Genomic DNA, 16647 nt, shown 5'->3' with positions numbered 1-16647 from the left:
GCAAATTGAACTGACACCCCAAAATGAAAGCCTTAAAGCACTGACACCCTACTTTGTGTTTAAAAAACACATAGGTCCTATTCTGTTAGAATGATTATTACTTGGTTAGTCTTATTTTTGTAAAGACTATTATACCCTTCACTTATTCTTCAAGAGCTCTATTGGATTCCACCGGAAGAACATCAGCGGCGGTGAAATAGAAAAGAAACAGAAAAGAAAAAAAGTCGAATCCTTGGACGGTGAGATGGAATCATCGATCCGGTGTTCGTAGGAGCTTTTATATCGATCAACGTTTCAATTCTATGAATGCACTAGAGATCTTGAGAGAAAGTTAGAATCCTTCGGTTCGAGAATGACGCCTTTCATGGTGATTGGTATGTCAGCTCTTATTTGCCCTTTCCGCCGTAACCTCTCCCATGCTTCATTCAACAGCCATCGTAAAGAGACCGACTCTTAGGCTTCTTTTGGTGGCACACACTAGGGTTCCTTTGAAGCCTTGTATCAAACCGTGGTGTCAACGGTTATCGAGATGGCACTTGCGACTTCTTTTTACTTCCCTTTGTTCATAACATAACATTTTCATTATTGTCCAAAGTCTGTTTGTACTCTTGGCTGCACCTACTCGTGGTATCAACTTCTTTGGAAGAGGAAGAAACAAAAAGAACAAAAATAGATCTTGACTGTTAGCCCGCACTGCTTGAAGAGGAAGAAACAGAAAAAAAAAAAAACGAGTAGCGGCGTCTGCGCCGCTCGCCTGGAAGAGGAAGAAATCAAAAAAAAAAAAAGAAGAAATCGCCGCTATTTGGAAGAGGAAGAACGAAGAAAAAAAAAAAAAAAAGAGCGAAGTTAGCACCGCCGCCGCTAGAAGAGGAAGAAACAGAAAGAAAAAAACTGGATGAACCCCTATTGATAGAATCGGCGCCTAAATTGCGCTTTTGCTCTTGCTCTTGCCTCGCGGATGGATTGCTCGGCGCTTGAAGTCGAAGGAGATATGGGCTCTAAACTGCGTCAGTCCGATTTGGTTTGACATCGCAAGGTCGCAAGTGTCTTGCTATGGCTTGAAATCTCGAGAGATTCCCACACCATCACTTCCAACAAGACTACAAGAGGAAGACCATCGATGATGGTGTATCACTGCTGCAATCCGGCGACCTAGACTTGACTTTGACGGCATGGTTTCATAGCAAGGGTATTTTTGGAATTAAAATAAATTTAACAATGGATTAACAGTTTCACTAACAGAATGGACTAGTGTGTTTATTGAATTGGGGTGTCTGTGTTTTTTAAACATAAAGTGGGGTGTCAGTGCTTTAATGCTTCTATTTTGGGGTGCCAGTGCAATTTGCTCTTATTTTTATCGACTTTTTACTAAAATAACTACCAAAGTTACTAAATTATTAAATTTCAAACGTAGCCTCACAAATAAAATGGTAAATATGTCAACAAGTAGTCGAAAACTTATATTCAATAGGTATACATGCTTTGCCAATGTAGGATTGCAAGTGTCTCCCCCCTTAAGAATGTAATCAAGGTGCGCATAAATTGATCCCCGAATGAACCTCAACTTAAAAAAAAAAAAAAAAAAGGAATACATTGCCCATTTAGAAGAATATACTTAAGAAAATAATTATCCGATTATCATCCGAATCCGACTGAATACTTCAAAAAATCGATAGAATATTATCTGAATTCATCCGAATAATAAGATGCGGATACCGTATTATCACTATCCGATCCAAATCGGATCTGTTTACGCCCCTAGTCTTAATAGGTTTAGTTTAAACTAAATTTTTAAAATATAATATTAAAAGTTTTTGTCCACTTTATATTTTAATAAAATTCAAAAAATTTACCATAATTAAATCTGACTTTGGGTCACCAACCAAAATTTATACCCTTGACTAGTCAAACTGACGTGGATATGCTTAAAGAAAAAATAAAAAAAAGCAAGCAAAGCCGACCTGTTCTTATGATCCGCGTTAACGAGTCCGATCACCTCCTTTCCTTTGCGGAGAAAACAATGAATCCATATCATTTTCCGGTCAGTCTGTGCTTTTCGACGACTTTAACACTACAAATCCTGTAAGATCCACAGATAAAAAATAAAAAATAAAAAAAAAAAGCTCTCATCTCCCAATCCCTGGATCTCTGTATTTATGATGGTAAAGTTGTCGGGGAGAACACTCTTTGAGCTCCCGGATGGATAGCTGATCCGGACTCGAAAACAATTTGCTCTCCTGACGGTTTTGAGCCGCAGCTGTAAGTAAGCTCAACTGTAAAATATTAAAAAAAAAAAATAAATTAAAAAAGAAAGTTTTCGTAGATTTTATGTGGACCCCACCCCCACCCCTTATTGGAATTAATTAGCACATTATCGTTAGAGCTAATATTCCAAACTCATCAAAATTACCATGGTTTTCTGTTCGATTTATGGGAAAGATCTGGCCCAACAAAATGAATGGTTCATGGATCGAAAAAGAGGAAGATCCAACGGCTGTAATAGTAAAAATTATGTAGATAAATATGTCCATACCTTGCCAGCTGGTGATTCTAATCAGACGTCTCAAAAAATGTGCCTGGCCCACAGTATGGCATAAAACAGAAAAGATGTATATCGAAAAACGAACAAAAACAGCTTTGGCTTTTACTTCAGAATTAAACCCCCTATTTATTTATAGAAGAAAAAAACATAACGAAAAAAGAAGAAGAAGAAGAACAAGGGAACAACGAGTGAGAAATTTGAGGTGTGGACCCCACACGATAGAAAGAAATATATATTGATGTGGGACCCACTGCGTATAGTTTTTTCTAGAGATGGATTATCCGGTGAGTTAGCCTATAAATAAATAGCCATCGGTGGTTGTAAGGATACACTCTGCTCTGCGGTTTCTCTATCGCACCGCTCCGCTTACCAAGTCATCTCTCCAACAACCCATCCATCCTTAGTTTCTCTTCTCTCTTATCTTATCATTTTTCATCTTCTTCGTTTTTTCTCTTTGGATTTGTTTATATAAATCTCTCTCTCTCTCTCTCTTTCTTTCTCGGGAATCAATTAGGTTTCACGCCTCTGTTTTTCTTGGCGAACTCTCTTCCGGATTCGCCATTGGAGTTGATCTTCTATTTTGCTGAACTATCATCCAAGCCTTCGGTATGTATTGGTACTTGTTCTCTTTATGCATCTCTATTCTTTAATGGGTTTCGTTTGTTTTATGTTCCTGCATGTTTTTTACCTCTCCTCTACCTTTCCCTCATTCTCGATGCATGATGCATGTGCATGACTTATATGATTTTTTTTTTCTGGGTTTAAATTGGGCAACAATAATCGATAATTGATTTGTTCGTTCGGAACCTGAAGCCTTAAATGTGGATCGCGCTTGGGTGCAAGCGATTACATGAAAAGGATCGGTTTCTTGCGGTTTTCTTGACTCCCTTCCAGTTCTGCAATGAGGCTTACCTGTGTTCGGAATGCATCTTTTGAAACCATCGGTTCCTGTGGATCTGGGTTTCCCCCCTTATTTATTGAAATCTTTGGATTTTCAGGCGATTTTTATCAGAATATAGGATTTGATTCGTGTAATTTCTCTGCTTTCCATTTTTATTCCTTATGATTTTTTAAGGGTTTTCTGGTGTTAGATTAATTAAGGAAGAGACGAAGCTGTTTCCACCTTTTGTTTTTTATGAACCATTAATTCTTCCTTCTTGCTTCCTTTGATTTGTTAAATCTCCTTTTCTGGTCATTACTTTCCTTCCGCTTAAAAGTTCTCCACTTGGAAAGTGAAGATTCTTCGTTTATGTTTCCTTCGTCTCAGTCTCAACGTTCGTACTTCGAATAATTCTAAGCAGCTCTGGCTTTGTTGATTGTTTTGTACTTCCAAGGTTCTTGACCTAAAATTCTCGAATGCCGGAAACTGTTTCCCATCTTCGTGATTTATACTCTACCGGGTAATGAATCTCTTACTTTATTTTTATTTTGTTAATGGTGGCAGTTCTTAATTGCATTAGAGTCGTCCCTCTGCTATTATTTTACAGGATAATCTTCCTTAAGCGCGAAAACCCTCCACTTCCAATTTAGTTGTTGGTGTCGTTTTGCTCTTATTTAGATTCTGGGTCCCAATTTTTTTTTCTTTTTCTTTCCTAAGGGTTCATATATTCCTTCAATTTTTATTTCCGGTACTGGCATGTCCATTCGGTTCAAATATTAAAAGTTGGGTTTTATAGTTTCAGATCTGTATGATTCTACTTCTGAAAGTTTTAGCACTTTCAGTTTTCTGGGTATGTTTTTTTTTGTGCTTCAGTGTTTGATATTTAAGCTGATTATAGTGTTAATACTTAAAGCCATCAGCACCTTGAACCTGATGAATCATTTTCCTGGAAAAAGTTTGAAAGTTGAACAACAACCTGGTAGTGAAAAGCAGGATAATTTTCTCTGTTATGACTCCCCACGTCTAGTTTTAACCATATTCGTTTGAAAATTTTGGTTTATAATTTAAATTTTTTTATTTGATATCAACTGGACTTGGGATCCAGTGCCATAAAACATCACGCCTGTTTGGTAACTAGGAAATTAAGAATTCCTCTCCTCTCTTCTTCCTCCTTCTCTTTCTTTTTGTTTGTTATTCTCTTTCATCCTTTACTTATTCGGAATTTGGAATTTTGGGGTGTTTGATGGTGTTATGTAGGATCTCTTTTGCCTGTTGCTTATTTCTTTCAGAGATGTGAGGCTGCAAGTTTTCCTTGTCTTGCTCCAAATACTGTTGTTGCCGTTCTCTTTATTCTTTTAGTACTCTTTTGCCCAAGTAAATAATCTGTATTGGCTATAATATAATGGAGAATTACCATTGGGAATCAAGTCTGAAAGGGTAGATGAATAATAAATTTGCATGGCTAATCATTGATATTTTCAATTTTTTATTCCCCTTTTCTTCCAGATCATATATTTCACATCAATTTTTTACCATCTTTGGCTGTGCATTGTTCCCATAATCCTTCTGCTATAAATTTTTAAACTAACTAGTCCCTTTTTTCGTTCATTAACAGTTGTTCTCAATTCGGAAGCCAAGACAAAGGTGGGAGGCAGAGCAGATGGATATTGAACAATACTTCCAAGGGCCAATTGCAGAACTTCAGGTGGATGGTGATGAGTCACCACTGCAGATGTGGAAATCAGGCTCTGATACTGCTAGTCCTTCGGACAGCCTTTCTGGGTGCTTCGACTGCAACATCTGTCTAGACTTTGCTCAAGATCCCGTCGTGACACTCTGTGGCCATCTATTCTGTTGGCCATGCATGTACAAATGGCTTGACTTCCAGGGTTCCTCCAATGACAAGCATCAAAGCTGCCCCGTATGCAAGGCTGATGTGTCCCCCAGCACACTGGTTCCCCTCTATGGTCGAGGCCATTTGCCAACAGGAGCAGAATCTGAAGGCAAAGGTTCTCGAAGTTGCCTTAACATACCTCAAAGGCCACCTGCATGTGGAGTTCATACACTGATAACAACTAGTACATCGACTTCATCATCAGGCCCAAGACGACAGCCTCAACGCGATCCTTATGAGTTTGAGCCACCACTCTATGCTGATCAGCAACAGCAATACAGGAACTATGCAACAAGTGCATCAGCCCCATTATTTCATCTTTCTACTAATGTTAGTCCTCCAATTATTGGTATGCTTGGTGAGTTGGTCCATGCAAGGGTGTTTGGAAACTCAGAAACAAACTTGTACGCATATCCAAACTCATACTACTTCATGGCTGGTAGTAGCCCAAGACTGAGAAGGCAAGAGAGGCAGGCTGACAAGTCACTGAATAGGATTTCTATCTTCCTCTTGTGCTGCCTTGTCTTGTGCCTTCTGCTGTTCTGATTGTTGCTGTGGCACTGGCTCCTCCCTCCCATCTGTATACTTGTAAAAAAATCAAGACACCCATAGGCTAGATATTATATATCTGTGAGAAGATAAAGAGATAAGCAGCACTAATTTGCAGTTTCTTTCTTTTTATTCTGCTTTTAGACAATCATGTATCGAGTATATATCCAATGAGAAGAGTCAGAACAACACATGTAGTAGAAAAGAGTGCATGTTCAGCAGGGGCAAAAAGAAGAAGAACAATAATTCCTGGCTAGAATTTTTTAGCTTTTTGGGTGGCTAGATTTCCTGACTGGACTGTCGTGTCTATATGAAAGTTTAGCTATTATTCTTGTACAATTCTCTTGTCTTTCTTATTATTAATAATAATTTTATTTTATTTTTCTCTTTAGGGTGAAATTGTTTGTCTTATTGAGGAAGTGGGATAGGGTTTCTGCATGATCCTCCTGAAGCATCTTATCTTGCTGCGGAAAATCTGAATTGTCACAGGGCCAAGATAACTTTTTGTCATTTGGTTGCAAGATATCTGTAATTTCCTCGGCAAAAAAAGAGATATCTAAACTTGACTTTATTCATTATAAAATGAGGGAAACCATAATTGTGCAACTCAACCCATTTGTCTTTTGTTAAAAAAATCTGTTACATTCTCCACGTATATTCTCAGTGCTGATGAGAAATTTGTCTTTAGGGATTCAAGATGGGTTCTCTGGAGGACCATGTAGTTAATGAGGACACTGGATAAACGTTTCTTCACAGTTTTTCCAGATTTATTTTTCCCATAAAAAGTAAAAAAATAACTTTTTTTGGTATAAAAATTTATTAAAAGTAATTGAAACCATGAAAAAAATGTGAAAATTTGATATCTGAAACTTACCAGGTCGATTTGGGTTAGAAAATGAGGGTGGGATTAGATATCCTCCCCGGGGCAAACAAACAAAATCCTTAGACCATTTGAGAGTTGAGATTGAAGACTACCAATTAGATATCTTTCCTCCATGATTCTTTTAAACCATGTTTTATTGTAGTATCATTCAATTTTTGTTGGAAGTGGTGGCCGACGATGAGTGAAGAGTTGCGTGCACGCATGTTTCAAGCTGTTGAGAATCAAGGAAATGGAGGCGGTGGTGCAAAGCATAATCATTGAAAAAAATTCTCCATGGTACATCGAAAGATGTGAATTATGGAGGTTGTTGAAGATCTAGCATCTCACTAAAAAAAAACATGAACAAACAAATATTAGAGAGGAGGAACACGTCACAAGCCCAGAGAAACAAGCCACTAAAACAGAAAACTTTCACACAAAATGAAGGTTAAAGATCAAGATAACAGATAGAGAAGTTGGGAATTTGGGGAAATTTATCTGGTAAAAAATGGACCATCAAATTCCTTGTAGATGTGTGACATATGTCCCAACATCACATCAAATGGTTGAAATCTATTTATAAGTCACATCAATGATGAGTCCGAGAATTGGGTTAGCGTTTTGGTCTCTCTTACGAGTTACGATAATGACTAGTTGAGAGTGAGATTTAAAGCTTGACTAGAGTCCTTCAGGGTCCTTTCGTGTAAACATCCATCAAATTCTGTCTCTGGTTAAAGAGTTGCTAGACAAAACCAATCAACATCAACCGTTCAAATTCACAAATAATTCAAAACCCACTTGCATTTCTACGGCAACCCTCAGCCCAACTTTTCGGTGGGCTACATTTTATCTACCCACAAGAATTGAAATCTCACCAAAGTGTTACAAATTGGTCCCCATTTACATCTATGATGAATCGTGGAACAAGGCTGTGATGCCTAACATTTATTTCACAGAAAAAGAGATTTCTTCATTAATGCAGCTATAAAGTGAGGTCGTTATGGGCCTTGGTTTGTTGTATTCACAGGTCTTGATCTTGGCTTTGGTGTTCATGAGATTGGGTGTGTCAGATGGGTTGCCATTTTTTTTTTCTTTTTTTCTAGTCTTACATGTACTATTTCTAGTAATTTTGCCTGTACAAGTTTCTATTGTATAAATTAAGAATAGACAAGTACATGAGAGATAATAAATAATTCAACAAATCTATCATTTATAGATAGTAAAGTAGATCTCATCTTTCTTGATTTGTTCAGGTCGCCAATGCAATCATAGTAGTAGTTGACAGTGACCAGAAAAAATCTCCTGTGGAAGTAATATTTTGTTAGTTAGAATAGGAATCTATCAATAGTTTCAAGGTTAAGTAATTAACCTAAATTGTAAAGTGGGTCATCTAATTTAAAGGCATTCTATCCCCCCACCCCCCAACCACCTATTTAAGACACCCATGTAGTCCTAATATTTGAGAAGAAGTCTTTAATTTTCAGTTGAGAGATTGGTGAGGAGGTAGACCATGCAATTCCAGCTTCTCTAACCAGAGGATTAAAGATTATATCACTCTCACACAACCTTCCATCTTAGGTTCAAAAGAGGTATTCATTGTAAGCACCGTCAAGTTGTACAGAGATGAACCTCCTAATAAATATGTGATAGAGAAGTGTGAAAGTGATGTGAATACGTACAATCCTCTACACTCACACTCGCAGATAAAAAAAATCCCAACTCGACCGGGCAATTGCTTGGAATCCAATGTTTATTCATTCATCATTCCCCCGAATCAGATTGTACAAAAGGGGTTCACAATTCATCATAGCTTTAATTATTCATGAAGATCCTCAAGAAATTCACAACAGGTAGACAAGGTGAGTAATGCAGATATCCTCCAACCTAACCTTCTCAACACCCAATGCTCTTTGGGACTTTGAAAGTTTGTTTCCCATGGCCGGCCCATACAATGCTTGGATACCATTTGATATAGGGCTTTCAAAATACATCCCAAATTTCGTCTCACCCAAGTGTTGATGAGAAGTCTTTCAATTCTTTCTTTCTTTTTTATGAGCAGAAAACACACAAGAATTCCAATTCAAACTCCCAACATTGAAAATGGAGGTGCAATGACCGACATATGCAGTAATGAGCAAATTTTAGTGAGTAGGGATGTCAAAAACTAATCTAAACCTATGAAATCAAGTGAAATTGATCAAAACTGAACCATACCAAATCTGATGTGAGAGTCTGGGATCACGTTTCATGTTGTGTTCTGTGATACTGAAGTGCATCAAAAAATCATAATAACCTGATAATAAAGAGAGAAAGATAATATTGAAACACAATTTTCCTTCAGTTTATGTGGTAAATGGAGACCAATCAGTATTACAGCATTAAAAGAAACCAAACTAATGAAGTTTAATTGGATCATGGTTTAGATTCACTCATCCTCAAACAAAAACCAAACCAAACCGACCGATCAACATCCCCAATGTGGATCCCATGGAGGAGAGTTCTCAGGTTAAGGATAACTGTGACGGTAACGGTTTTACTTTGAGCTTTTGAGTTTCTTTTACATTTCAGAAGGTATATCTTTTTCCTTCTCTGCTTTCCAAGCCTTGTGTTTGTTTGTTTATCTTTCTCGCAATAGTTGTTGTTCTAGAGAGGTCTGAGGGATGAACCCAATATGGAACTTCATAAATGCTATGGCCTGGAAAGATGTCAAAACATGGGTAGAGGCCACCATTGATAACTTTCTACCTGCTTATACAATATAAATTAAAATTATAGTATAGTTTGGTTATGAATTGAAAAGTTGAATCATCAAAAGTCAGGCTAAACATGGAACAATACAAGAAAGGATAATTGAAGCAAACTCCACCTGGGATGACTCGAGAGCTGCATGAAACTTTACTGTTGACATAAATAGTTATGTACCTATGATGCCAAGGAAATTGAAGATCACATCATGAGCAAATAGAGCCAATTTAACAATGGAATCTTCCAATTGGAAATGCTTCAGAAGTACCAAAATAAAAAACCAATTCACATTCTCAACTAATGGAAAATTTTCATACAGTAGTTGTTTTGGTGGAAGAATCTACCTTTATCAACTAACAAGAACCTTTTTTTGGTGAGAGTTAACATGAACTTAATGCCCTGTTTAACCAGAGTTGGTAAAAGTTAAAAGAGCTCAGAGATTGAGTGGCGGACCTAGAAAACCTGTCTCTTTGTAGATCAGGAAGGGATGGCTTCTAGCTGCTAATGTTTATGATCATCATGCATCCAAGCTGGCCGTAGTTCATGTGAGAGAATTTCATAAACCTACTGTGGCTTCATAGAAAACTGCTAGTCTCCGTACCAACCTGTACTCGTACAAACGAAAAAGAAATAAGACAAGATATGAGCAGTGTCCAACAAAAACAAAAACAAGTTGCACACAGCCAAATAGATAAAAAAAAACTAAAGCTAGAAGCCAAGCTAGCACTTGTTTGGCATTCATGGTTGTCTTTAGGATTTGATAATTCAGCTGTTTGGCATTGCAAAGTCTTTTGAATAGGGCAGAGTGATCTCCGTCTCTTGGAGTTATTCCAACATCCCGGAACTGTCCTTCTCGGAAGATAATGGAAAATTGTTGATCCCCTCAACTAGCATTTGTACCATCAAAGATACCATCTATGAGCAATTTAACCCATCATCCACTAGGAGGTAAAGATGGCCAAAAGATGAAGGTATGTGGATAGGTGGAATGTGCTTCATCAAATTATAAGCAAAAGCAGCAACCTAGAAAAAAAATTCTGTTAGCTGTTAGTTATGGACAAAATTAAGTCGGTCCAAACTCCAAAGAGACATTTAGAAAATTAACACTGACAGATAACAGTAATTCGATTTATAAGGCTTTTTAGATTAGCATCATGCACAGTTTAAAGTATAAAGTCCATTATTGACCCTGGGAGCTTCCCTGCCAATGATGTGCCAAAAATGAAGTTGTAGTGAGAAGAGAGCATCAATTAAATATCACAAAGTCTCTAAACAATAAGAAGAGAGCATTCTTTGTTTTCAAATATTTTAGCAAGATGGCCAAAATACTTATCCTTAATTTAGCAACCAGACAGACCTATTCTGAGGATCTCTGAATGTTGGTAGCTGGGAATAATTGATAGCAAATTAACAAAGTCAGAGCATCAATTAAATGTGAGACATAGAAATTCTAAACTCTGGAAGAGAAGTACCCAGAGATCACTCCGTTGGGTGAAAGTATGAGACCAGCTTCTGATGATGAGAGGATAACCTAGGCACTTGTCTGAATTTTAAAGGGCAGCGACACTCAAAGATCTAGAGAGAAGAGAAAAAACAACAAAGTCAATTTTGATCCTTGTGAACATTCAAACTTTGCAAATATTGACATCTTAGCCTGACGAAATAGCAAAGTCGTGTATGATCAATTCCAGACAATAAACTAGCCTCAGGCCACCAACATCTCATCCAGGACTTCTCAATCACGGTTGCAAGACTTCAATAGAGAAATAAAATTAAGAATCAAGACTCTCAAAAACTAAGAAATAAAATTTCTGAAAATTAATTCCAGCATATATTTAGGGCTGGAATTGACCAAAGTACCCCTCTAGGAGGCTTCAGCCAACCCTAAAAGCACACTTTGGAGTGGCCTTGGGGCCCACTCCAAGGTTTCAGCCCTTCTTCACATCAGAGTCTAACTAGGACTATACCTCATGTAGGAAACCAAATAAGTGTCTAATTATAAAATAGCACCAAAAGACAAAACCTATAAATACAGCAGTCCATATCAGCACCCAAATCACTGTTCACATGAACAATTGTGCATTGAACTGTTCATAATAATGGTGAAACCCCCTCCCCCCAACCCTCCTTTTCCTGCTCTTTCTTTTAGTGTTGTTCGTGCTTCAATCTACATCCTTCCAACAATGTTCAAATCTATCAAAGGTCAATTGGTCCTGATAGCAGTGGCATCACAACCAATGGTCAATTTGAGCTCTAAGATACCATACATTGTACCTTCAGAAGTCCCAATCTCACTTTGGGGATCCACTGCCATCCTTATCACCAAAAGCATCCTCTATGATCTGATTAAGTTCATCAAGCTCCAGCTCTCCATCTTCAAGATATTTCCACAACTTATCACAAACATCGGAGGGTAAGAGGGTCCTAAGTGACTTGATGAACTTTTGTGCCTCTTCTGTATCCCCTTGCCCTCTCAAATATTCCAGGCAAGCAACCAAAGTTGAATAGTTTGGCCTCCACCTTGGTCGGCTTGCCAGGAATGCCTTTTCCATTGACTCCACTGCTTTTGGCATTTGATTATCCAGAACATAGCCCGTTGCCAAATAGTCCCATGTCGTTGGGAAAGGTTTCGTCCCCTTCTCTATAGCCCTGTTTATAAATTCTTCAGCCTTCTCAGGTAGACACCTCTTGCAATAGGCAGAGATTAACAAGTTTGGAACACGGAAATCATATGTAGTGCCACCAGATTCCCACTCTGCTATGATCATCTCGGCACCCTCAATGTCATCCAACTTCAATAGAGAGCCAATCATGCACATGTATGTTGAGTTGTAGACCTTTTCTGAAGTTTTATGCTGATTCCAGACTCGGTACAATTCATCTTTCTTTCCTGTATTAGCATACAGCGTGAGAATGAAATCAACTGCAGACCTCCTTTCTTTGCGAGGGACCAGTTCCTCCGACTTCTTCAATGTTTCTAATGCTTTGTCTATCAATCCAGCTTTTATGTACACATTTGCAGCAATAGCATACAAATTCCAATCTACAATGACCTTAGGATCTGCTTCCATTTTCTCTAGAGTTTTCTCCATTCCTTCGATGTCAAGATTGGCTGCAAATGCACTTAGGTGGATGCCGAATGTGTAATTGTCCGGAGAGATGCCCTTTTCTTCCATTTCTTGAAACAAGATATCCAACTTTTCATGCTGTTCCAACTGACAGTATAGATTCATCAATACGTTATAAGATACTGTTGACATTTTAAACCCCAAATCCCGCATCTTCTGCATGTGAGCCTCTGCTTTCTCCACAGATTTATGATATGTGTAGCAGTTCAGAAGAGCACCATATATCGAGAAGATTCTTAAATGTTTTGGAATGTTATTAAAGTACTCTTCCGCTTTTTCTAAGCCATGAACTTTTGCAATCAAGTCCAGCCTAATAGCAATGTCAGTTGGTGATAGAGATAAGTACCTACGATCGCTCATCCACTGGGACATCTAAAAGATGAACAAGAAACAAAGTCAGGTGATATATAGAATTGAGGAGATTCATAGTTTCTTATTGTTTTTTTACCACAGATCTTTCCTTGGCACGTTGAATACTTATGACACAAAATAGTATGTCCAGAGAGAAAGTATCAAGCAATTAGCACAATTGGTGTCAAGACATGCCTGATTGCAAGATTTTGTTAAAAGTAAGCTATTCTTATACCATCTTTGAGGGAAAATAAATGTGAAAACCTACAATGCGATAACTTTTCATAGACTAGCATGCTAACACTCCAATATTTCTTGAAGGCAGAGCAAAGAACAGCTGTTATTAATAATATTGATAATTGGCACTTCTACCATAAAGTAAGCTATTCCGGAAGGGAAAAGGGGAATGAAGCAATCATAAAGCCATAAATGTAGTGATAGGTGTTGTAAATATGTTTAAAACTTAATTAATATTATTTTATATTTTTATATAAATATATGTCTTTAATCGTGTCTTTTATCCTATGGTTTTTATTTAGTCCACATTGGGTTGAAAGGAGCTGATTATATCATTTATATATAGTAAGGGCCTATGTAATATTAATTTGGGGTTAAGGATCGAACCCTGTGCGAAGCGAACCAAGCCTAAACCTTGTTGTGACCCTACCATGGTTATATATATACATATATATATATATATGACTTGGGACTTGGGGAATTGGGACATGGGTTGTGGGTCTTAGGCCTTGATCCGGAAGGCCCATTTTGTCATGGGCCCTATTCCGGAAAGCCCACTGCTGGGTGAAAACATGGAGATGCCATTAGAGAGGCACTTTCTTTTAGGGAGGTCAGCTGGATAAGTACATTCCTGAAAATAGTTGAGCTGAATAGGTATCCTCATAAAGAGAAGTGACCTTACCCATTTCACCCACAGCCTTTGGGGCTCTATATAAACCTATTTTTGAGTTCATTTTGGACACTGAATTTCCTCCTCCTCTTTCTTTCTCTCTCTCCCTGTTGTTATTCTGTTAAGCAGTGAACATAACCTGATTACACCTTAAGTAACCTTTTTGGGGTGCAACCTTAAAGGTTTGGCCTGCTGATCTTGGGGTGAAGACACAATTAGAACCCGTATTGCACAATTTGGGATGTCTAAATACCTTAAAAAAAGTACCTCTGGTACGGTTCAGCTCTGAAAAAGTATTGTTATTACAACAACCGTGCAAGTGTTTGTGCAGATTCCTCAACTAGATTCAACAAGAGGCTAACAGAGGCATTGAATAGTGGTGTTTGCCTCACCATGTAAAGCTAATAATCATAATAGTTCTTCATGGTCCTATTCCATCAGCTACGTTTTAAACTCTTACTTGCTTCAGCTTCACTATTTCCATTTTCAGTATGGAATAAAAGGTTTACCTCAGCAGAAACTTTGGATTAAAATATATAAACTAAAGACATCAAACTAATTCGTTCCGTCTGAAAAGAAATTGAAATCATAGCAAAATAAATCCTGAACTACGCTTGATTGAAAGATAAAATGGGGGTATACAGAAAATGAATATATAATTAAGAAGCAGAAAGCAGTACCTCGAGAGCATGTTTGTATCGTCGGTAATCTCTGAGGGTCTTAATCAACGATTGAAGTTCCTTTTTTGAAACAGTTTTTCCTTCTAAAATCCATTGATTGAGAACTGGGACTATAGAAAAACTAGGATTTCCAACCGGAGAAATCCTCTCGTACAGACTCTGACCAGAAGTAGCCCTTGAAGTAGTGGCGACAGCGGTTTCAGTTGAATAGAATAAAATCCTAATAGGTCTGATAAAACCAGGCTGCGAGTAGAACTTGTACATTCTTGAGCAAACACTATTCATCTGACCTTCCGCGTTGGAGCTCGGGTGGAAGATTGTGAGTGCCGAGACGATTCACGAGAAAGAGAGGTTTCAAGGTGAACTGTGTTGTTACATGTTACAGAGATCAAATGAACAAGGCGATGATTTTAGGGTTCAGGGTTTTAGGCCATACATGGGAGTATGGGACTTCTTCAAAGGCACAGTGCTTGTCAAGCTCGTTTCGCCTTTGAGGCTTGGGCTCAAGTCTTACGTTATGGTTTCCCTTATTATTGCAAATCTCCACCCATTCCTTAATTTTTCTTCTTTAAAATCATACGTGCACCCCTGGATTTTTAAATTATTGCATTTATATTCTTTGGAATTTTTTCTATTACATTACACTCCTTATATTTCAAATTATATATCAATCGCAATTATGGTTAAGCGATGACTCAACAACTATTATATTTTTCCTCGGATTTGTCGGGTTATGAAGAACCCACCGAATAGAACAATCAGCAAATAAGAGAAAAGAAGAACACAATAATAACCAGAGAAAGAGCACAATAATATAGGGCGGAGAAAACTCCCATAAATAAGAAATATCCGGAGAAGATATTTGGGATGATTAAGGGGAAGAGGCATTCTTTATAGCCTCCTCTCCCATATTCCCACACGGCGTGTGGGACTAATATTACAACAGGATTGGATTCTGAGTTTTTGTTCATATTTCAATCATGTCCTTGTTTCTTAATGAAAGCTTGATTACCAAAAAAAAACAAACAACTATTATATTTTTCAAAATTTTAAACTAACCCCATTTACCCTCAAACTTGTTTGAACTTCAAGTGAAAAGAAGAAGAAAGAAAGAACGTGAAGAGGAGAGGTTAAAATTTAAAAAGCAATGAGAGATTTTTAAAATATTTTTTAAACATTTTTCTCACTTATAAAAAAATTCAACTTGAATAAATATGTATTTTTTATTTAAAACATATGATGCTAGGCATAGTGTGGCATTTGTAATAGAAAAAACATTAGAATTTACAAATCTAGGGATGTAAATAATTGTAAGCATTATAATTTACAAATCTACGGATGTATAAAATTGTTCTTTTTTTATTATTATTGTAGGGAGAGTGGGTAGATTAGAGTGTGGGCCCCACAATCGTTGGGACATGATTTCTCTCCCTTACATGGAGGGGCATTCATTTTGCCCTTTTTTCTCCTATCATTTCACAGCAAGAAAGTATATACCACCGGGGGTGGTGGTCTAGTGTTCCTAAGCTCACTTCCAAGTGGTTTGGAAAACCTCATGTCCCAAGTTCGAATCTCCTCTGCTCCTCTGTTTCTTGCATTGGACAATTGTGTGCTCTTTGGCTTGGGCATGGGTCATACTGGCTTCTCTGGACTATACTATGCCTCCGGTGGGGCTCCGCTGATGGAGCCAGTGCTTGCGCGCGCTGGTAGGCACAAAGCTAATGCTTGCATAGGTCGCATTCGATAAAAAACTTGAACATTGCGTAGTGGGGGGCGCTAGGTCGCCGCTATTGCATCCCCTCTTTTTCTACCCAAAAAAAAAAAAGTATATGTTGTGCCTGAGGTGCTATCCCGGAAGGATTACAATGAGCAAGTGGATGGTTGGAATGTCAAAGTTATCATGTACACAATGTTTGCGAGAATTCATCCTTTTTACTGTGATTTGACAGCTGAGATATTCATTGCAGGGCTTCGAGGGTCTCTTCGCTTTCCAACTCAGATCTTCAATCCATGTCTGCGGCAATGAAGGATGGTAGTTCAAAAACTAGCTCGAACCCAGGGCATAGCTCAGAACCAAGCTCGAGCCCAGTTTGCCCTGATTATTTTCAA

At 37.9% G+C, this 16647-nt stretch overlaps 2 protein-coding genes across 9 annotated transcripts; one reads left to right on the top strand and one right to left on the bottom strand.

The window, feature by feature from the left end:
- The first annotated feature begins 2872 nt into the window (after window positions 1-2872).
- LOC149004692 (E3 ubiquitin-protein ligase RMA1H1-like) lies at window positions 2873-6256 on the top strand. 3 transcript variants are annotated; one of them, XM_089169423.1, is made up of 2 exons: window positions 2873-3148; window positions 5038-6256. In XM_089169423.1, exon 2 carries the CDS (start codon window positions 5083-5085, stop codon window positions 5860-5862), a length of 780 nt encoding a protein of 259 aa, XP_089025549.1. In that variant the 5' UTR covers window positions 2873-3148; window positions 5038-5082; the 3' UTR covers window positions 5863-6256. The 3 variants fall into 3 exon arrangements, with proteins under 3 accessions (XP_089025549.1, XP_089025550.1, XP_089025552.1); XM_089169424.1 differs by having other exon boundaries at window positions 2873-3158; XM_089169426.1 differs by lacking the exon at window positions 2873-3148 and adding an exon at window positions 3170-3942.
- Window positions 6257-8609: 2353 nt separating this feature from the next.
- On the bottom strand, window positions 8610-15020 carry LOC149004691 (pentatricopeptide repeat-containing protein At2g20710, mitochondrial-like). Of its 6 annotated transcripts, none has more exons than XR_016175653.1 (4): window positions 14539-15020; window positions 9926-12972; window positions 9594-9649; window positions 8610-9472 (listed from the first exon to the last, which is right to left on the bottom strand). XR_016175653.1 is itself a non-coding variant. In XM_089169241.1 (2 exons), exons 1-2 carry the CDS (start codon window positions 14821-14823, stop codon window positions 11764-11766), a joined length of 1494 nt encoding a protein of 497 aa, XP_089025367.1. In that variant the 5' UTR covers window positions 14824-15020; the 3' UTR covers window positions 9667-11763. The 6 variants fall into 6 exon arrangements, 1 of the variants encoding a protein (XP_089025367.1); XR_016175654.1 differs by having other exon boundaries at window positions 8610-9649; window positions 9926-10495; window positions 10945-12972; XR_016175655.1 differs by having other exon boundaries at window positions 8610-9649; window positions 9926-10077; window positions 10945-12972.
- Window positions 15021-16647: the final 1627 nt, after the last annotated feature.

This window comes from Hakea prostrata, chromosome 9, assembly GCF_041222555.1.
Source record: "Hakea prostrata isolate BN-2017 chromosome 9, UWA_Hpros_2, whole genome shotgun sequence".
Taxonomy (NCBI): Eukaryota; Viridiplantae; Streptophyta; class Magnoliopsida; order Proteales; family Proteaceae; genus Hakea; species Hakea prostrata.
Note: the sequence above shows the minus strand (reverse complement) of the source record. Positions and strands in the feature narration are given on the sequence as shown.